The sequence below is a fragment of the Squalius cephalus genome, assembly GCF_949319135.1.
Source record: "Squalius cephalus genome assembly, chromosome: 16".
Taxonomy (NCBI): Eukaryota; Metazoa; Chordata; class Actinopteri; order Cypriniformes; family Leuciscidae; genus Squalius; species Squalius cephalus.
In genome coordinates this window covers 19,226,276-19,248,276 of record NC_137137.1, presented here as the reverse complement: position 1 = coordinate 19,248,276, position 22,001 = coordinate 19,226,276, and the positions used below count along the sequence as shown (strand labels likewise).

Genomic DNA, 22,001 nt, shown 5'->3' with positions numbered 1-22,001 from the left:
TTAGATTCAATATTTTTAGCATTAAACTGAAAAACATGAATCCCATGCGTTACCGTTGACAGCACGGACATGATGACAGATGTGTTTATGTGAATACGTGGCTAGCAAGACGGACGTTGTGACAATATTTTCGTGTGATATGACCGTAAGCACAACAAGCCATGAAAAAGCTTTATGTGTAGGCCTACGCATGTACTGGGAATGAAGCACGCGGGAATGAAATAATGCGCAACCCCCGCAATTCAATGCCGAAAACTTAGATAATGATATAATAAGTGACGCGGACATTGCGGAGAATGCGGACATTGTATCAAGATACTTTTAGGTAATCTTTTACACTGTGGTTTTATTTATTAATGTATTGACTTCCATGAACTAATAATGAGCACCCAGCTAACACAGTACGTTGTCCGTAAGAAGCATCTCAAGGTCCTGGAGTGGCCTAGCCAGTCTCCAGACCTGAACCCAATAGAAAATCTTTGGAGGGAGCTGAAAGTCCGTATTGCCCAGCGACAGCCCAGAAACCTGAAGGGTCTGGAGAAGGTCTGTATGGAGGAGTGGGCCAAAATCCCTCCTGCAGTGTGTGCAAACCTGGTCAAGAACTACAGGAAACGTATGATCTCTGTAATTGCAAACAAAGGTTTCTGTACCAAGTATTAAGTTCTGCTTTTCTGATGTATCAAATACTTATGTCATGCAATACAATGCAAATGAATTACTTAAAAATCATACAATGTGATTTTCTGGATTTTTGTTTTAGATTCCGTCACTCACAGTTGAAGAGTACCTATGATAAAAATGACAGACTTCTACATGCTTTGTACTGTATGTGGGAAATCCTGCAAAATCGGCAGTGTATCAAATACTTGTTCTCCCCACTGTATGTGGCCAGTCCAGTTTGCGCAGTCATGTTAGATCCTGTTACCATTTTCCCCACGGCTCTGACATGTGGTGCAAGTCGACCAACAGATCTTGGCTTTTTGGAAGACACAGTAAGGGACCTGGGTCATCTGATGAATGACAGGATTTCCTTCATGGGAAGAAAAATAAAAGTCAATCTGAGGTGCTTTGTGTGTGATGCTCCAGCTCGTGCATTAGTGAAAAATATCAAACAGTATTCCGGGTACTTTGGCTGTGACCGATGTGAGCAAAAAGGTGTGTGGTTAAACAGAATCACATACCAAGAGACTGCTGACCTCATACTCCGGACAGATGAAGCATTCAGAAATCAAACACAATTTCAGCATCACCATGGGAACACACCTGTGTCTCACCTCCCCATAGACATGGTGAGGTGCTTTCCCATTGATTACATGCACCAGGCTTGTCTCGGTGTAATGAAATGGCTCCTGCTCATCTGGACCAGAGGAGACAGAGCTGTGAGGGTTTCGGCCAGTCAAAACAAAGAGATTAGTGCAAGACTGCTGTCTCTTCGGGACTGCATACCATCTGCATTTGTGCAAAAGCCTAGAATGTCAGTTCCATTTAGCATGTTTTGAGTACAATTCTCAATTATTAACATTTACATCTAACTTTTTACTTGAGTTAGATTTTCAGTTACTCTTGCTTTCATATTTCAGTTTGAATTTATTTTCTACTTCTACAATATTTATTTCATAATTTAATTGTACTATTTTAATGCAGGTACAATACTGTTACTGGCCACCAATTAATGTGACCAAAAAAATTAAAACACTTGAACTTCCTGATAAAACAAATTGGACCAGGCACAGGGTCAGAGTGTTTGCAAAAACAGGTATTTCATTTTACTTTAAAGGATCATTCAAACAAAATGTTAGTGCAACTACTGTTACTGAATGCTAAATTATACTCACTGTATTTATACTTCAGGTGACTATGAAACTGCTAAAAAGTGGTCCAAAAGAGCAGCTGTGCAGTCTTCTGTGGAGAGCTCTGATGACATTCCCAAGAGGAAAAAACGTCCAGTGTGTCTCAGCAGCTCTGATGAAGGTATGAACCTGAGAATGTGAAATAAGTTTACAAGTAAACAATTAAAGTAATTCTAAAATCATTTTTATTCATTTTTTTTTTTTTTACAGATACTTCAGTACCTCACCCCAAAAAGAAGAGCCGGGTGAACTGTACAAAAACTGGTAGGCCTTTCTTAGTTTTAATTCTTTTACTTTATCACTTGTGCACATTTTCATATTAAAAGTGTTTGGGGGTTTTCAGAATACCACAATTTCATTAGTTGATTGATACCAATAACGGTACATTTTATAGCTATTCGTTTATTCCTATTTTTTAGTAATTAACTTCTAATTTACAGTGGAATCTCAGCTGGCATTTCCCCCAGCATTTAAACCGAACAAACCAACCACACTAACGCCTTCAAGACCTGAAGATTCAACATCCATTCTTGATGCAACATTAAGACCAGCGCCTCCTAGAGAATGAAGAAGAAGAATGGTAAATGCAAAACATAATTTGAAACTTAGTTTTTACCTTTATTTGAACGAATCAATATTGATTCTCCCAGATCACCTCCTGAGCCTACTCATTCAGAGAATCATCAGCATAGAGAGTGAGATGAAGGCGATGAGGAGCTCAACAGCAGCCCTGTATGAACTCTATGCTCGTGCCCTGGGTGATGGGACTAGTCAGCGAGTGGAGGAGATGAACCTTGATGTGTGTGGCACTATGGAGGAACTCCTCTTTCTTGAAGAAAAAATTAAAGAGGAGACATTTCGGAATAGAGTGGTATGTTAATAGTGAACTATCCGTGAAATGCCAAAAAAAAAGTGTTAGAATTAAATTAAATAACAAAAGTTATTACCATTTTGAAAATGTTTTCCATCTTGTAGACGCACCATTTAAGTCTTGTTGGAGGTCCAAACCCTGGGGAAAACACCCGGCGGGTGATGCGGGCACTGGCCTCCTACAGTGTTTGGAAGGAGATTAATCTGAAAGGGAAGAAAGGGAAGAGACCACTACTAAACTTGAACATTATGAAGGTCATAAAAAGTAAGTCCAATATGTTAGTGACTCAAAAAACCTGTATTGCCAGTACTTTTTAAACCATTGCTGTATATTTATAGAATTTAATTTTACAGAGGCAGTGATGATGTCCAATCCTAAAATCCGGCAAGCAACAGTGGAGGATATTGTGGCAGACACACTTAAGCATGCTCCAGCAAGGTGTCAGAATGTAAGCTCCTTTGGTGCAGTTTTCTGTAAAATAGTTATTATTAGGGATGTCAATTTTCACAAATGATCGATCGTTGTTTAAATTAACGATCAATTAATCGATTAATCGTTATAGCCTTAATACTGCGATATGCGTCTACTGCAGTGGCATAATATGGCCAACAGCATGACAGTCAGCAAATGCTGCTCAAAACACTATGTAACTTACATCATATCTTGGCCACAACATATCACGTTCCCACAAATTAATATGTAGTGCCCACGATACGTGAACTGAACATACCCTCCTGTTCAACGTAGTGATCAACGCTTACAAGTGATGAAGTCTAATAAAGTCAAATCATTTAAGTAATTGACAGCCTGTTTGCTAATATTCAACATGTTTTACACTAAACAATACTTTTGTTGGGAACAATATGTAGATTTTACTATGATAAAAAGATTATTTTATAAGAGAAGGCAGAGTAGGGAATGTCGCGACAGGTAAGACTAATTTGCGGCATGCATTACCATATTTAATAGTAATATTGAGTGATATTGTATATTGAAAGTAAAAAGTACAGATACTTTCTTTCTTTGGCTTTCAGGTTTTAGTTATGATGAGACTTGAATTGTAATGACTACTATAACTGCATGTATGCATGTGATATGACACTGATATTATGCATTTTAATGAATAAAGATAAAATGAATAATTTAAGTATAAATATTGTGTTATATTGTATGCTGTTTAATTAAAATAAAACATGACGGTGTTGTGTCAACTGCTGTGTGCCTAATGATGAGGATATAACGCTTTTTAATGAATGATGGTAAAAAAAATACATATAATTTTAATGAATTAAATATATATTAAATTACAATTATGTTTTTAGTGTAATCTTAAATATAGCTTTATGCACCCTGCAGTGACTAGTACTTTGCAGCAAATAGAGATATTCACGCCTTTTTACGCAGTAAAGCACATTCCACAAACAATGTAGTCCTACAGTACCTTTACTGGCAATATAAAATCCAAATATAGAACATTTATTCAGAAGACTAACACGCTAATAGTCCACAAGAAACTGATTCATATAAGCTGTAACTGACTGTCATAAAACTTTGAACTGCGGGTACTGACATCAATGCCATTACACGATAGGCTGAGGTGCCTCACATGATCCAAGTTAAGATATCACACAGACCCTCTCATCTCCCTATAAAATAAGACAAACAGCGAGAAACAATATTCTCTGGTCTGATGAACAAGCGTCAGTTCCAAGCGTCATGTCTGGAGGAAACCAGGCAGTGCTCATCACAATACCATCCTAACGATGAAGCATCATGCTGTGGGGGAGTTTTTCAGCAGAAGGGACTGGAGGAATCGTCAAAAGTAGAAGGAAAGCTCAACGCAGAAAACTAAAGAGATAGTCTTAATGAAAACCTAGTCTGAATTATTCAGAACCTCAGCCCAGTAGCACCTCACTGCAGTACACGAGATCCAGGGGGCGGAGTTGGATCCAGATCTAAGGGGTGGAGATGGGTAGGTTTAGGGCTGGGTTTAGGGATCAGGGGGTGGAGATGGGTAGGTTTAAGTATAGCCTATATAAGGTCTTGGATAATCTAATAATCTTGGATCCAACTCCTCCCCCTGAATTTCGTGTTCTGCAGTGAGGACCATCTCGGCCCAGCAGGACAATAAGACAGCTAAGACAATGCAACAGTGGCTTAGGTTTAACATAAGGCAGCAACATAACAAAATGTGAAAAAAAATTAATAGGTTTTTAATACTTTTGCAAGCATCACTTAAAAAGCATGGATTTAACCACATATTTCAGTGGCTATGGTGGTTTATTGTTCCACTTTATTTATTTTTTAGCTTTAATTATGGCACTTATATGACTGGATTCTTCATCTCATGTCATTTACATGACTTTTCAAAATGATCATTTATTTGTTTAAATATCAACATTTTAATGAGAACAAAATTGCTGAGTTCACATTTGAAAACAAACCTGTTTGTTCCTCAATATCTTCATGTTTCACTCTGAATGGTTCTGAAATTCTCTTGTCTTCAATCTCATCTTTAATAAATGCCATCTTGATAACAGTATGTCACGTGAATCTCAGTTGTTTCACCAGGAGCTTCTTGTTTTGTTGTTTTTCCATGTTTAATATGAGGAAAGCCGTTAAAAGAAATAAATAAAAATCCAAAACCTAATTTGTTACATATAAATGCACTTTAGTCACATACAGATATCATAAAAGACATTTAAGAGACAAACTATCAGTTCATGTAATGCTTTATATTCAGTTTTCTGACACAAAAATATAATTCATTAATCATTTTCTGAAGTCACGATTTAGAAATTGAATGAGAGAAAACGGCACCTAGGCTATCCATAACTGAAAATTGAACTGTAAAGCGTCACATGGCACCTCACATAATACCATTCATTTCACATTACTTGTAAAAACTATATAGACTGAACGATTTGTATCGATTTAAACACCTCAAATAGTTAAGCATTCAAAAACTCAAACCTCTGTTGAGCCAGGGGAGGGCGCTGCAGCCTTTTGATGTCATAACACCAGACCAAAATAAAAGTCCCGTCCACAGAAAGTTCAGTGACAATGAAAATTTATTGGAATATCAATAATGTAGTACTTTAAAGGGTTAACAAAAGGCATTTGCATCTGAAAACCAACAAATTTAAAATTATGCATCTGTCAGAAAGTAAGTACATTTAATACACACACAATATAATATAATATAATATATATTGTTTTTTTGATCTGATAATTTATCAACTGCGTTGAAAGGGACAAAGTGGCAAACATTGTACAATAACGTACACAATGTGTCTAAATTAGAATCTTCACTATTTTAAACTGTTGTTCTTTTGCCCCTAACATGGTGATCTTCCCTTTTTTTTTAAATAAGTGGTTCAATTTATTTACCCGAGCTTGACCAAAATCATTATTCAAATGTTTTACATCGCCCTGGTACTTAAAAAATAATTTATACAAATAATAATAATAAAAAAAAATGTTAAAGAAAATTCATAGTGAATAAAGAAAGAAAATTCAGTGATTAGTGAATACATTAGTTTTTTTTCTGTCCCTTTATTTAAAGTATTTTCACCCAAAACTCTGACGGTCTCAGATTTCATTCAAAATATTTCATTTGTGTTTCAAATATGAACGAAAATCTTATGGATTTGGAACGACATGAGAGTGAGTAATTGATGAGAGAATTTTCATTTCCAAAAATTTTAATTCTGTTATCATTTACTCACCCTCATGTTGTTCCGAACCTGTATGAGTTTCTTCCTTCTGTTAAACAAAAGAATATATTTTGAAAAATAAAAAAGCTTCTCTCTTCTGTGAATATTTATATGCCTTTTAAGTTGTTGTTTTTTGTCCGTAAAACTCTTTCCACAGTTGACATTTTAAATCGTTCTCTCTTTTTATAAATTCTCATGTGACAATTAAGGTGTCCGTTATGCATGAACCACTTTCCACATGGTGAAAAAAGGTGAAAGGCTTCTCCCCTGTGTGAGATCTCATGTGATTCTTAAGGTGTCCTTTAAGATTGTATCTCCTTCCACACTGAGGACAGGGGAAAGGCTTCTCGTTGGAGTGAGTACTTCTATGCATTTTAAGGAGATTCTTGTCTGTAAAAGTCTCCCCACATCGCCCGCATTTAAAATGTTTGCCTCTTGTGTGAACTCTCATGTGAACATTAAGCTGTCCTTTATGTATGAAACTCTTTCCACACTGATTGCAGCTAAAAGGCTTCTCTCCAGTGTGAATTTTCATGTGGTAAGCAAGGGATTCTTCATGCTTTAAACCCTTTCCACATTGATGGCACTTGAAAGGCTTCTCTTCGGTGTGAATTATTACATGCCTGTTAAGGTGTTCTATGTCTTTGAAACTCTTTCCACACTGACGGCATATAAAATGGTTCTCTCTTGAGTGAATTTTCATGTGTAAATTAAGGTTGTCTTTTCTTATGAAACACTTTACACACTGATCACATGTGTAAGGCCTTTCTCCAGTGTGAATCCTCATGTGAACCATTAAGGTATTGCTTCGTGTGTAACTCTTTCCACACTGATCACATGTGTAAGGCTTCTCCCCAGTATGACTTCTCATATGGATTTTAAGGTTTCCTGCAGAGAAAAAGTTTCCACACTGTTTGCAGGCAAAAGATCGTTTAGATCCCATCTCCTCACCTCTTTTTTGTGAGGAAGACTTTTCAGTCTGTGAGCAAAGTATATCTTCAGTTATGAAATCATGTTTCTCATACTGTACTTTGTCCTCCATTTCATACAGTTCTGGACTCTCCTCTTTAAGCGGCATCAGGTCTGAAAAGTGAAAAAAAAAAAGTTATTCCCAGTTTAATGGTACAAAGCAAAAGACATCATTCAGCTACAGTCATGTGAAAAGAAAGGACACCCTATTAAATTCTGTTAATTATGTATCGGGACAATAATAAAAAAATGATCTGATCCTTGGCAGATCTTAAAATTAGGTAAATACATATAGATACCTCAGATGAACAAAAATACTGTGTCATTTATTTAACATAAACTAGGCCAAAATGGAAAAGCCATGGCTGAAAACCTAAGTACACCCTTACTGCTTCCATAGGAATTATAAGGGTAAGTGGCAGTCAGGCACTGCTAATAAAATGCCTTTGATTAACTGATCATCAGCAAGTGTGATCACCTCTATAAAAGCAGAAGTTTTGGTGTCAGTTTGCTGGTCTGGAGCATTCAGGTGTGTGTGTTAACACAATTTCAAGAAGGAAAGACACCAACAATAGAGAATTAGAAAAGAAATTGTTGCTGCTATCAGTCTGGGAAGGGTTAAAATGCCATTTCCAAATTACTTGAAGTCCATCATTCTACAGTAAGGAAGATTATTCAAAAGTGGAAAACATTCAAGAGTTACCAATCTTCCCAGGAGTGGACGTCCCGGTAAATTCACCCAAAGGTCAGACTGTGTAATGCTCAGAGAAATGGCAAAACACCCAAGAGAACTACATCTCAGACTCTACTGGCCTCATTTAACATGTTCGACTCAACTCCTCGACTGCCTTGGAGAGGACTCAGATGAGCTCGGAGTCTAGCCCGGGCTGGGAATCATCTTGCTTGTTCTGTCCAGGGTAGTGGAATCCTTAGTGGGGTTTCGACCACTCCTCTATATCTGAAGCAGCCAGGGACATCTTCTTGCTGTCATCTTCCTCGGACCCTCCAAATGAGAACAAGCCACTTGCACCGGAAGAGGGACACTGATCTTTGCTGGTGAACACCACAGGGGAATCCTCTCACTGTGGAGAGAGTGAGGCATGCAGGATCTGGGCCGACGTGAGCTCACAGAGTCCCGTTTGCTCACTCAGCGGCTGCTTATGGCAAATGGACTCGCCCACTTGGGCACACGAGACGCCATTGGTCTGTGCAGTTGCACAGACGTAATTCAATCTGGCTTCAGCATTTTCTGAGAAAATTATTTCAACTTTTGGAAGTAAAACTAAGACTAAAAAAAAATTAAAAACAAACAAAATTAAAAACAAACAAACAAACAAAAAATAAATAAATTATATATATATATATATATATATATATATATATATATATATATATATAATGAATTAAGTACATTTTTACAGTATAAGCTCAATGTTACGCCTTTCTGATGGCAGTGCATGTAAACTTTTTCTGGCCTTCATTGTTTCAACAGTGTTTAATATCAGGGTCAAATGTGTACTTCTAAAATTTTCTGTGATCTATATCATCCATTGTTGGGATACTAAGCAGCCCCTCAAAGTTCATTTGGCGCATTCTCAGCAGGGAAGACAGTGTTCTTTCTCTTAGATACAAGATGTTATTGCCTGTTTTATCTGTTCTTTCGTCTGTTACTTTTTACTTTCACTTTTGAAGACTGCGGCTGTCATTGGATTGGTTTAGATGCCTGCCAATTCTTGGTGCTAGTGACCCAAAATGGACATTGCAAAACAATGGATATAGTATCTTTTACTATTCTTATTTGCAAAATTGGATAAAACAAAAAACAAAAACAAAACAATGTATATGCCTTGGTTTGAAAACACATTGTAGGCACAGAGACTTTTGATAAAAGTAAATAAAATTGACATTGCTGGTAAGTTTAATAATTGGGTCATTTTTTTATATAGGCCTATATATTTTTAAGTTTAATGCAGAGTAAAATGTTTTATAGAAGCCTGTTTCAATGTCTGTTTAAATGTTTCATTTATGTTCAAATGTGACACGTGTTAGGTCTATACTTTATAACTACAGACAGGTATTGAATTCACTTGCAGCATTCATTGTGCTGTTTAGCAGCGATTTTAGACAGTTTGAGTGTTTTGCTCACAACTTGACCAGGGCACAGCAGTGTGCACCACAAGAATCCGCAAGAAGAGAGAAACAAAAGGAAAGAGAATTAGGCATCAAACAAAAAGGATTTTTTAAAAGAAAGGTGATTGCCGATAATACCAAAATTTAGGTTTGGACTTACCTGTGCGATTTTAAAATAAAATGTTAAGTTTTTCATGAATGTATCACCAGCATCATTGTCATCATTTGAATTATTTTGACTGCATGCGGTGGACAGCTTTCCATGATATTGTCGTAGAAATTTTAAACTGTATATTAAACTAACCATGTTTCTAACATCTAACCTTATTTAACATCTAACATTTGAACAGGATGTACTGTACGAAACCAATGGAAAACTTGTGACTTTGAGTGTGTGCGTGTGTGTGTGTATAAATAACATAGTTTGGGAAATGAAATTAAGTCATCATTAAAACAAAGTTTGCTAGTAACAGAGGGGTTTGCATATGAAGAACCAATCAAATAGTGGGGAAATTATTTAATGCAGCCTGACATTTATGCCATACGTCTATACTATAAAAACTGTTGTATTCTTGTGCACTGTGGGAGTCTCAATGGAATTTGTCTGAGATCCTCCGGCCTTGCTTCTTGGGAGAGATTCCCTGAGAACTGCTCGGGAAGATCCCCTGGCCGTGATTAAAGCATTTAAAGGACATTTGCAGGTCTGTTTGTCGATTTATTCCTGCGCAGGATGCTAGTTTAGGAAGTGAGCTAGTTTAGGGAATCAAGTTAGAGTAAGAAACTCGGCCAGTTGTTGACTGAAGACGCAAGAGCTAGAGTATAAAGGTTATTAAGTGTCGATTGGAAGATGCTTGATAGTCAGATTTAGGGAAAAAATCCACTACAATATTCAGTCATAATACATCATCTAACATCAGCACAACAGTGAACTCATGAAACTGTGTCTGTTCAGCATTTACAGTCAAACCAAAATGTATTCAGACACCTTCAACATTTCTCACATTATCACAGTTTATTCATCATGCTTTAAATGGTAAATAAAATATGACAATAACTCAGTTGATATTTCACTGGTTTTGGCCATCCTTCTGTTAGACTGTCTCACAAATTAATTAGTTTGAATAGCTGCCAGCTGTTAAATTTAAATATTAGATAATGCCAATAGGTCAACCAATTACCAATTAAATTTTGTTCAGTCTGTGGTGTAAAAAGGTCGCATTAGCAATTAAAGAAAAAACGCTTAAGCAAAACATGGTCATGTCAAAGTGTCTGAATAAATTTTACTGGTGGTCCACTATATGAGAATTTTTGGGTATAATATGTCAGTTTACTTTATTTTGCTATCCTCACATGGATATAAATATACATAAATGAACTATAGTGTCCTGCACCCAGTATTTTTTGGATTGACTGTATGTGGCGAAAACCATCAGTGAGTGAGAACCTGATATTCTGCTTTTCTGGCACTGGAATAACAACAACTGCTTTAAAACATGGGACTCTCTTATCGACCAGTTGAAATTTGTTCAAGCGTGAAATGTTTTACTATTACTGTTTCTGCAATGCCTTAAGCATATAATGCTTGTAGGCTATTCTGAATTCAACCATTCAAAAGATAAATCTGAACTTTGGCATGTCACACATTAGATTATAACGCTTCTTCAGGCAACATTTTTTTTTTGAACGCATGAGTGGGAATTTCAGTTTTAAGCTTACACAGTCAAACTGAAAATCTTACTCCAAAATATGTCATATGATAAAATGATCTTCCCTTAGTTTCTGGCACAAAATTCCATGCCCTTTGCATCAGTCTATTGAAGAAAAATGTGCATCCTTATACAAATGCCCAAAGTGCCCATAATGTGACATATTACTTTCAAAGAGAAACCTCTTTGAAAGTAATATGTCACATTATGGGCATTTGTATAAGGATGCACATTTTTCTTCTTGAACATGTGACAATATCAGATGCCTTGAAGTTGCGAGTGAGAAGAGCTTGGATAAAACACAAATCTCCTTTTGACCAGCAAGAAAAGAAAACTAATAAAGTGATATTATTCTTTAAAAATATTTCATAACTGTTAAACATTCGTTACCTGTGTTACATTCCTTTGTGGTTTCATCGTTTAATGGTCATTTTCATAACAACCCAAATTATATACACCAAGCAAATGCTATTTTTTTTAATGCTTTATTATCAGCAAATAGCATGAGTAACTTCCATATTACATAAGAAGAACATACATGTTTCACAATACAATAGAAATTACAAAAAAAGAGAAAAGGGAAAGAAAAAAAAAAAGAAAACAACAGAGAGCATATCTATATATTGTTGAGTATAAGCATAAATGAATACTTAATTGAGACTCCAAGCAGCAAGTGCTTGATGATAGAATTTAGAGAGTTTAATTAGAAGTTTTTCAATTTTATAATTGCACATTAAAAGAAATTCTTTGCCACCTAAATGAGAGTAAATATACAGTGGGATTATATTCCAAACAGACCATGTTTTGAAAATACTGTCAGTTTATTTTAAAAGCATTGTTCAGAGAGCTAAAGTCTATAAAATGTACCTTTATCATGAATTTAATATTACTGATTTCTTAGTAGTGAACTTTGTTTTTTCATTCAAATTCACATATTCTGTCAATTAATTTACATGTGTGTTTGTCAACATAAAGTGACTGAGCAGTAAATGATAAGCGACAAATGCCTTCTGGTTTAGTGAGAAGAACTCTTCCTTGAGTGACAGATCTCTCAGAAACAAATGATTCAACTTTGCATGTCTTTTGAGGCAAAAAATGGAGGGGCACATCTTATTATCAAATTATTTAACCACCAAAAAGGTGATGCTTTCTCTTACATAAATGTTACAAATTGAGGACTCCAAGCAGTCGCCAACTGGACGCAGCTCACATTAATTGATATAAAGATAATGACCTGAGGCTTTGGAAAAGGGCTTAAGAGTTTCTAATGCAATATCTACTCGAGAGACATCCTTCAGAAACAAGGCAGTGTCATCGGCTAACTGACTTATCACTTTGGTATTGATTCCTTTTAATTCCCTTTAAAGGGCTTTCCTAAAGATTCGAAAGCTTTATAATAGTACAAAACAATCATTAGAGATCTATGTAAAATGTCCAAAACCAAACGTTATTATAACGTTATATATTATTGAAGATGCGCCTTTTTTCTTTTTTAAACAAATCAGATTGTTTAAAACACATTTCAGTCTTTATGATAAAAGCAAATATTTTATAATCATTATTTAGCAACGTATTTGGCTGCCAACTATCAATTAAAATGGGGTCTTTATTTGGTTTTGAGGGTGATAAGTCCTTGACACATCAGGGTTGGAGGAAGCAAAGCTCTTTCAAGGCTCTCCATAAAAACTTTGAACAAAAAAGGAGCAACGGTCTTTCTAAATGCTTTATAAAATTCGGCAGTTTTACCATCCATTCCTGGAGACTTATTTTTCAAATAATTTATGGCATCAATAATTTCTTCTAATCTGAGAGAGGCTTTGTATATTAGAATCCTCTATGCTAAGATGCTTTATGTTGGGCAAGGACTCGGAAAACTATAAAACTCAACAAAAATGTGCAATGATTTTGGGGTCCTCAGCAATATCACCATTAATATTCAATTGCTCAATATAATTATTTTTGGCTTGCATGCCTCTTAAGTCTAAAATATTGGCAGAGCTCTTCTCGCACTCTTCAAGCCATTTTGCTTGAGATCTTATAAAGATCTTCAAGCCATTCTTTTGTAAATTTCCTCTAATTTAAGTTTCTGCTCAGTAAGTTATGTTTTGTCCATTTCAGAAATTTCCTCTACTTTTTTACAAGATGGAAATTTTACCTAAAATTTTATCCTCACCAATTTTCCTAATTTTTGCCAGTTCACTACAATACTTTAAACAACAAAAAATTCCAATTTCAAATTAAATTTTTATCATTTTTTATCACAGAAAAGTTCTGAGACCTGTGCGAGGATGACCGTTGTGTGTCTGTCTACTACAGTGTTGTTTGGGGATGGAGACTTTCTTCCTCCACCAGTATAAATTCATCCAGATCAGTGTCTTGTTTAAGATAATCATGCAAGTTGTCAGTAATCAGATCACTGGAAGGGATCTTCATAAAAGTTTCGGCCACTGAGTGCTGCTGCTAGTTCCCTTTCAAGGGAACTCGCGTTGCGTCGAGTTTGACGCTATGGGAACGCTTTGCGTGATGATGTCTTGAAGCACATGTAAAATCAGTCCAATGGCGTGGCGGAGCGTCAGATGCGGGTGACGTCACGTACCAGGAAACTATAAAGCCTGCTTCTGTGTCTTCAGTAGCGCTTTATGTGAAATCTGTCTCTGTCTATTTATTGTTGTCTGTCACATTATGCAATCCAGCGATCAGTTCAGAATGTGTGTGCATCCCTGCCCGCGTTTTTATTACGGGTAGGGACACTCACGTTCTGTGTATTGTTTGTTTGGGAGAGGAGCATGCCCAGTCAGCACTCGAGGGTGCTGGCTTGTGTGCATTATGAGGCGCTGTCCATGCGCTCGCTCCGATCCCGGCTGAGTTTCTTCCGGGAAGCTCGCGCTCCCCAGGGCTCGGGTCCCGCTGCTGCCGAGGCACAGCGGCGATCTCAGTCCTGGGGTTCGCAAATGGATCTATCAGCGGGGTCTGAGACGGACTCTGCCTTATCTCAGCCCTTGCCTGATAGACCCGGTGTTTCTCATCAGGGTGCGGAAGCACGCGCGGCGGTTTCTTCCCCCCTGATGGTTACACAAACACTGCAATTGTCCAGTTCTGAGGAACTGGATGTTGTTAATGTTGAAGAATTGCTGGATGTAGTGACAAGAGCAGTCGATAGACTATGTATTGTGTGGCAATCTTATAAACAGGACGTTCGTTCAAATAAATAAATAAATAATAAACTTGACGAACGCTTCCTGCCCTCACGTGCACAATCACAACGCCGAAATCTGCCGTTTTTCCCCGATCTCCATACTGAGGTGTCGAGATCGTGGGAGAAACCAGTGTCATATAGAGTGTTTAATTCCACAAATATCTGATTATTCCTCTATTTTCTGGTTAAAGAGACATGGTTATGAGGAGATGCCAAAGGTGGGAGAGACGCTCGCGAGCTATCTCTCTCTAGCAACAGCATCGTCCCTAAGTGTTTCGGCATTGCCTAAATAAGCCCCTCAGAGTGACATAAAAAATAAAAAATATATCTCTGGTGGGCAAGGCTTATTCCGCGTGTGTTTATACACGATGTCTTTGCCATTTATGCTAACCCTGCCACTTTGTGTGTTTCGGGGCGCAGTGGTCTCCGGCGAGCACATATCTCAGGGTCCACCCGGAAACGTAGTGGTCCTGGGATGCTTGCCCCCTCCGAGGAGGGTCCTAGAGCAGTCAGTTCAGTCGTTCCCTGCCGGTTCGCCATACAGGGCACTGAATTGGTCGCTCGAGTAACATCTACACCAGTCTTGAGAGGCTGGTTCTCTTAGTAAATTTTTTGGAGAAAAATTTTTTGTCCTGATGCTCGAGGGCTCAGGACAATGAGGGTAGTCCCCCCCCCGAAGTGCAGCGGTCAACACCTCTTTTCACGGTGCCCGTCTCTCTTCGGTACCCTCAGGGGACCGTTCTGCCAACCCTGCCACCTCTGGTGTTTCAGGGCGCAGCGGTCTCCGGCGAGCACATATCTCAAGGACCACCCGGAAACGTAGTGGCCTCGGGATGCCCGCCCCCTCTGAGGAGGGTGTTAGAGCGGTCCGTTCAGTCGTTTCCTGCCGGTGCGCTGTTACAGGGCGACGAACCGACTACGCAAAAAAAAAAAAAAAAAGGGGAAACCGTTCTGCCAACCCTGCCACCTCCGGTGTTTCAGGGCGCAGCGGTCTCCGGCGAGCACTTATCTCAAGGACCACCCGGAAACGTAGTGGCCTCGGGATGCCCGCCCCCTCTGAGGAGGGTGTTAGAGCAGTCCGTTCAGTCGTTCCCTGCCGGTGCGCCGTTACAGGGCGATGAACCAACTACTCAACAACAACAGAACCCAGAAGTCAGTCTCGAGAGACTGGTACCTCTAGTAGAATCTTTGACAGCGTGGAAGCTACTGTCAAATGTTTCTCGTTGGGTCCTGCAGACCGTGGAAAAAGGGTATCAGATACGATTCAAGAAACGCCCACCTCGGTTTATGGGGGTCCTGCCCACAGTGGTGGGCCCCGAGCAGGTTCTGGTTATGGAACAGGAAGTGAACACTCTGTTAGAGAAAGGGGCCATAGAATATGTACCTCCCTCCGACAGGAAAACCAGGTTTTACAGCCGGTACTTCATAGTTCCGAAAAAGGACGGGGGATTGCGTCCCATTTTAGATCTTCGAGTTCTGAATGAGTCAGTCATGCAGCTCAAGTTCAAAATGTTAACATTGAGACAGATCGTGCCTCAGATCAGGTCCGAGGACTGGTTTGTCACGATAGATCTCAAGGACGCATATTTCCATATTTCCATCCGTCCGTGTCTTTGGAAGTTCCTGAGGTTTGCTTTCGGGGGCAAAGCATACCAATATCGAGTTCTTCCATTCGGCCTAGCTTTATCACCCCGCACTTTCACGAAATGTGTGGATGCAGCTCTGGCGCCTCTGCGCCTCCAGGGCATTCGCATTATGAACTACATCGACGATTGGTTGATTTTAGCTCAGTCACATCAGGTGGCGGTTCGACATCGAGATGTCGTTCTCGCACATATGAAAGAGTTGGGGTTACGGCTGAACGCCAAGAAGAGTGTGCTTTCTCCACTTCAGAGGACCACTTTCTTAGGCGTGGTTTGGGATTCTGTGTCAATGCAGGCGCGCCTGTCACCGCCACGTATAGAATCTATCCTTGCAGCTGTGAAAAGTGTAAAGCTAGGCCAGCTACTCACTGTCAAACAGTTCCAGAGACTGTTGGGTCTCATGGCAGCAGTTTCCAACGTGATACCTTTTGGACTGCTACACATGAGGCCCCTGCAGTGGTGGCTCAGGACCAGGGGGTTTTCCCCGAGGGGCAACCCATTTCGCACAATCAAGGTCACGCGGCGATGCCTACGTGCCTTGGTTATGTGGAGGAAACCTTGGTTCCTGTCCCCGGGCCCAGTGTTGGGAGCTCCTTGTCGTCGCAAACTGCTAACGACGGATGCTTCCCTCACGGGCTGGGGAGCGATTCTAGAGGGTCGCTCATCTCAAGGTCTGTGGGAAGACCATCATCGCTTATGGCATATCATTCGCCTAGAGATGTTAGCTGTCTTCCGGGCTCTGAGGAGCTTTTTCACAGATCTCAGGGGACACCATGTGCTAGTTCACACGGACAACACGTCGGTAGTCGCCTATATCGACCACCAAGGGGGTTTGCGCTCGCGCCCGTTATGCAACTTGGCACGCCATATCCTCTTGTGGTCCCAGGGAAAGCTGCTGTCTCTCAGGGCAGCGTACATCCCCGGGGTCCAGAATATAGGAGCAGACACTCTGTCGAGACAGGGGCTGAGGCCCGGGGAATGGAGGCTCCACCCCGAGGTGGTGGAGCTGATATGGAGGGAGTTTGGCAAGCACAAGTGGATCTGTTTGCGTCTCGAGAGACGTCTCACTGTCCACTTTGGTTCTCCCTCACGCATCCAGCTCCTCTGGGACTGGATGCTATGGTGCAGACGTGGCCGAGGCTACGTCTGTACGCTTTTCCCCCAGTTGCTCTGCTCCCGGGAGTTCTGGAAAGAGTTCGCAGGGACCGGGTTTGCCTGCTTCTTATAGCCCCGCACTGGCCGGGCAGAGTATGGTTTCCCGACCTCGTGTCTCTCCTCGCCGGGCCTCCCCTGGAGCTACCCGTCAGGAGGGATCTTCTGTCCCAAGCGGAGGGCTCGATATTTCACCCCCGACCAGAACTGTGGAACCTGTGGGCTTGGCCTCTGAGGGGGCCCAGCGCATAGTGTCAGGTCTCTCAACTGAGGTTGTTGAGACCATTCTACAGTCCAGAGCTCCCTCCACGAGGAAACTTTATGCCCTGAAGTGGAGAGTATTCACTTCTTGGTGTAGTGACTGTCGGTTGGACCCAGTTAACTGCCCACTTGGTACAGTGCTGGAGTTCCTGCAAGAACGGTTCACTGCAGGTCTGACCCCGTCCACGTTAAAGGTTTATGTGGCGGCCATAGGTGCTTACCACATGCTTTTGGGTGGAATCTCTGTGGGGAAAGACCCCTTGGTATCTCGTTTCCTTCGTGGCACTTGAGGCTGAGGCCTGCAGTTCGCTCTAGGGTCCCTCCATGGGGTTTGTCCTTTGCGCTGCAAGGCCTTTCCCTGGCCCCTTTTGAGCCTATTGAGGAGGCTCCAGAGAAGTTCTTGACACTGAAAGCTCTGTTCCTTCTAACTATTTTCTGCAGGCCTTCTGTCCTCTTCCTTTTCACGGACCAGGAAAGAACTATTTGCTTTGCCCAGTTCGGGCGTTAGACGCTATGTCCACAGAGCTGCCCTGTGGCTTAAAACTACCAATTATTTGGGTGTTTCGGGTCCCCTAACAAGGGATATCCAGTGTCTAAGCAAAGGATGAGCAAGTGGGTGGTTGAGGCCATTTCGCTTGCTTATGAAGCAGCCGGACAGCCTTCTCCTATGGCTGTCCGGTCGCACTCTACTAGGAGTATGGCGGCCTCCAAGGCCCTTATATCAGGAGTTTCCTTACAGGACGTTTGTGATGCGGCAGGCTGGTCCTCACCGCACACATTCGTCAGGTTCTACTCTCTGGATTTGGACTCTACTCCAGGGTCTCATGTTCTGTCTTCCTAGTGCTGCTCACTTGATTTCACACAGGACAGACATTCGTAGCTATGGTGGCGTTGGTATAGACGTTCCCATAGCGTCAAACTCGACGCAACGCGAGTTCCCTTGAAAGGGAACGCCTCGGTTACGACTGTAACCTCGGTTCCCTGAAGAGGGAACGAGCGTTGCGTCACCTTGCCATATCTCCTTCATGCCTGTCAGCGGCTACTTCAGACTTTTTACGAAGCTGTCGCTCTCTGTTTTCAAGCAGGCTTTATAGTTTCCTGGTACGTGACGTCACCCGCATCTGACGCTCCGCCACGCCATTGGACTGATTTTACATGTGCTTCAAGACATCATCACGCAAAGCGTTCCCATAGCGTCAAACTCGACGCAACGCTCGTTCCCTCTTCAGGGAACCGAGGTTACAGTCGTAACCGAGGCGTTTTGCTAACAGTGTTAGCATTTACGCTTTGGTTGGACTTTCCAGTCTTCTTTCCAGCACTTTTCCTTTTTTTAGATCCACCCATTGTTGTGTCCAAAGAATCACTGTGTTATTAGAGTTAGCTATCTTTCAAAGTCTTCTTTGCAACAATATTACAAGTCAATTTAAGTATTTGGGAATGCAGAGCTGATCAAAACACGTGCAATCAAGTAATCATCTTGGAAACTCCCCGAAATGCTAATTTTTCCATGTGTTGTCTTGATTTTTTAATTTAATGCATTACATAGACTCAATTTTCATCATGCGTGGTGGCTGAAATAAATAAAACATTCATTTGGTTCAATTTCTAGATATTTTCCAAAATTAAACTTAAAATGAACATTTTGCTGACATAGTATACTCACATGGAGTAGGGGAGTATTTATTCAGTGACGTCTCAGAGCCTTGTCCTGAATAAGATGAAATAAACCAGAATAAAAAGTCACAATCACAAAACTGTAAACGGTAAACATTGAAAGAGACTCTTCTAAAGGAACATGATGTTTAGTTTCATTTTCTAATTGAGCATCAAATGTAATGAACTGGACCGTAGAACATTTACCAGCAGCACGTCTCTTCCTCCATATGATGAGTGTAGTTATGAGAACAGCCACACACATTAACACCAGCACACTGATAACTACAAACAGACTGACGGATCCTCCTGGGTAATATTTATCTGTATCTGAAATTGTGGTGAATAAAAAAAAAAAAAAAAACTGGAAAATAAATACAAAAGCTAAAGATATGTACTGAAATAGTTTTTATTATTATTTAATCTATGTTGTTGATATCAAAAAGGGCATTTTGTTTGTTTGCTTGCTGCAGGCATTTTTATGTACCAAATATAATGTCCAGTTTGTTGTCCAGATTGAGGTGCTTCATTGTACAGTTGTATTTATGTCCTTCACGTAGTTCTTCATCGCTGATCACTAAACTCTTCCTCATCTGGTAAGTTCCGTCTCCGTTGGGAAGAATCTGTCCTCCTGTGATCTGATCATCATCCACAGGCTGATCGTCTCTGAACAGGGTCAGGTTAATGTGACGGGGGTAAAAGCCAGTGGCCAGACAGCTGATCTGAAGCCCTTGAGAGTCTGGGAGTTTCTTCCTCATGAGTCTGACTCTGGGTTTCACTACAGAGAATAATGAGAAGTGTTACTGTTGTTAAACTGTTGCATCAGTTATTTATTTATGGTTCTCATGTTTCATAACGCATTCAGAGGCACGCATTTTCTGTCAGTACTGCTGTCTGGGTCATATTTGTTGATTATATAAAATATATGATCATATATAATATGATATATAATATAATATATAAAGTTTTTTTTCCTATCTTAATTATACTGAAGTTAATCAGGTTGATTCTCTCACCTTTTCTCATCACATTGTTCTTTTCCAAATGCAGGTACCTTTGCAAAACTTTAATGCAAATAGGATGATAAACATTTCCATATAAATACTTTATATGAAGCTGCTTTAATTGGTACCATGATATCATCCATTGCTTTTTCACATGGATATCGTTTTGTTCCAGGTCATAGGTGAACTCCTCCATAGATTGTCCATCAAAAGCACTCCAGAAATGAGCTAGACCTGGTTTATCATCATTCAACAGTTCACATCCAACAAGTCTCTGATGAACATGTACACCTTCAAATAAAAGAAAAATGTTTTTTTTAATTAGTCCTCACTCTGACACAATATAAAATGTAGTAAACTGAAAATGAATATTTTGCACATTATGATTACCCTTTTACGGTCTTACATCAAAAGTTTTAATAAAATAATTAAAACACATAGAAGCTACAGTCAGAGGTGTAAAGTCCAGGTTCAGAAAGTAAAAGTCCTCCTCTGTATTTTGTTCCAATCACCTGGATTTGCTAATTAGCAGTTTTTCAGCCAGGAGATAGGCTAGAACTAATTAGTGAAATCAGCTGGCTGAGTTCATGGGTGGAATAAACATATGGCAGGACTTTTACTTTCTGACCCCTGGACTTTACACCTCTGGCTACAGTTATTAAAGTATGTGTTAATGCTGATAATGTTGGCTTTAGTTCTCACCATCTGTGAGATTGAGGTGTTTCTTAACATACAAATCCCGAGTTTTCATGCCATTATACATGTACTGAAATATAACACCAGCATCACTTTTCTCCTCATCATGGTATTTTGAATCACTGTAAGTGCGATAGACAGGTATCCATGCGGTTGAGTCATAATATGCTATTTGCATATCATCCAACATCACCACAACACTGAACTCAGGAAATGGTGTCTGTCCAACTATATATGTTAACAAAGCCATCAGTGAGTGAGAACCTGTGTACACAAGGATGAGAAATATTAGTACAGATTAGTCAAATTAGACCATAACATATGACTATACATTCCAGTCCAGACTTATCTTCCTCTGGGCTCTGCATTATAAATGAATATTGTGGAACAAATTTTATCTTTAAGATGTGTGTGACCATCATATGAAAAGAAGAGTGTTGGAGGGCCTCCTGTCACGAATATGGTTGAAAATAACATCATTGGCTTAGACTAGAGAGACAAAATTCTGAGAGTTGAGGCTATAAAAGAGGAAGGATGACCTCCCCTCACTGTCACTCGTGACTGTATGACTGCTGACCTTTTCTTGCAAGAAAATAAACCTCAAAGTAAATTAGTATTGTCTCTTATTCAGGATTGTTTGTTTATTTGTTACCCACAACAATATACGTGTGATAAATATTACATTATAAATTGCTAAGTTAATTAGAAAAGTTGTCATCCACAATAAAATAATCAAGAAGTAATGTTCCTCTGTTAAGAACCTTGTACTGAACCTTGTACTTGATGCAGAACAGTGAAACAGAGAAGCAAAAATAGGCAGGATGAATCAAGAGATTGAGAGAAAAGATTTGGATGGTTATTGCAGCATTTTCAACCATACTAACGGAAGAAAGAATCATCAGCTAATTTGAGTCAAAGTCCAAGCCAACAGACCAGAGTTGAGTTTATGCAAGACCATGATACTTCAACTCTGTTAATAATATATATCAATATATATATATATATATAGATAGATAGATAGATAGATAGATAGATAGATATAGAAAGCAGCAGGCGGCCATTGTGCAATTTTACAATTCACATATGAATACATATTTCACACGTATTAACAATTGTTTACGTAGGCCTATGCCACACAAAAAAAAGATATTCAA

General features: G+C 39.7%; 2 protein-coding genes and 1 long non-coding RNA gene across 3 annotated transcripts in view; all 3 read right to left on the bottom strand.

Annotated features, from left to right (window-relative positions):
- Positions 1 to 1,899: 1,899 nt before the first annotated feature.
- Positions 1,900 to 3,101, bottom strand: LOC307173559. The gene is made up of 3 exons (XR_013823878.1): positions 2,798 to 3,101; positions 2,467 to 2,679; positions 1,900 to 1,979 (listed from the first exon to the last, which is right to left on the bottom strand). It is a non-coding gene; the product is annotated as an uncharacterized lncRNA (long non-coding RNA).
- An 8,626-nt stretch (positions 3,102 to 11,727) lies between these two features.
- The window catches only part of LOC307173554 (hereditary hemochromatosis protein homolog), a 76,452-nt gene continuing 66,178 nt past the window's right edge, over positions 11,728 to 22,001 (bottom strand). Inside the window, exons 5-6 of the mRNA XM_079896753.1 lie at positions 18,747 to 19,065; positions 11,728 to 13,702 (exon numbers count right to left, since the gene is read on the bottom strand). Of these exons, the coding sequence (XP_079752879.1) occupies positions 19,043 to 19,065 (23 nt within the window). The 3' untranslated portion in view covers positions 11,728 to 13,702; positions 18,747 to 19,042. The remainder of the gene's footprint in view (positions 13,703 to 18,746; positions 19,066 to 22,001) is intronic.
- Positions 19,123 to 21,097, bottom strand: LOC307174337 (class I histocompatibility antigen, Gogo-C*0203 alpha chain-like; the record flags this gene model as incomplete). The annotated part of the gene is made up of 5 exons (XM_079898098.1): positions 19,123 to 19,202; positions 19,355 to 19,477; positions 19,635 to 19,925; positions 20,164 to 20,442; positions 20,854 to 21,097. The coding sequence occupies 5 exons, from the start codon at positions 21,095 to 21,097 to the stop codon at positions 19,123 to 19,125; spliced, it is 1,017 nt and encodes a 338-aa protein (XP_079754224.1).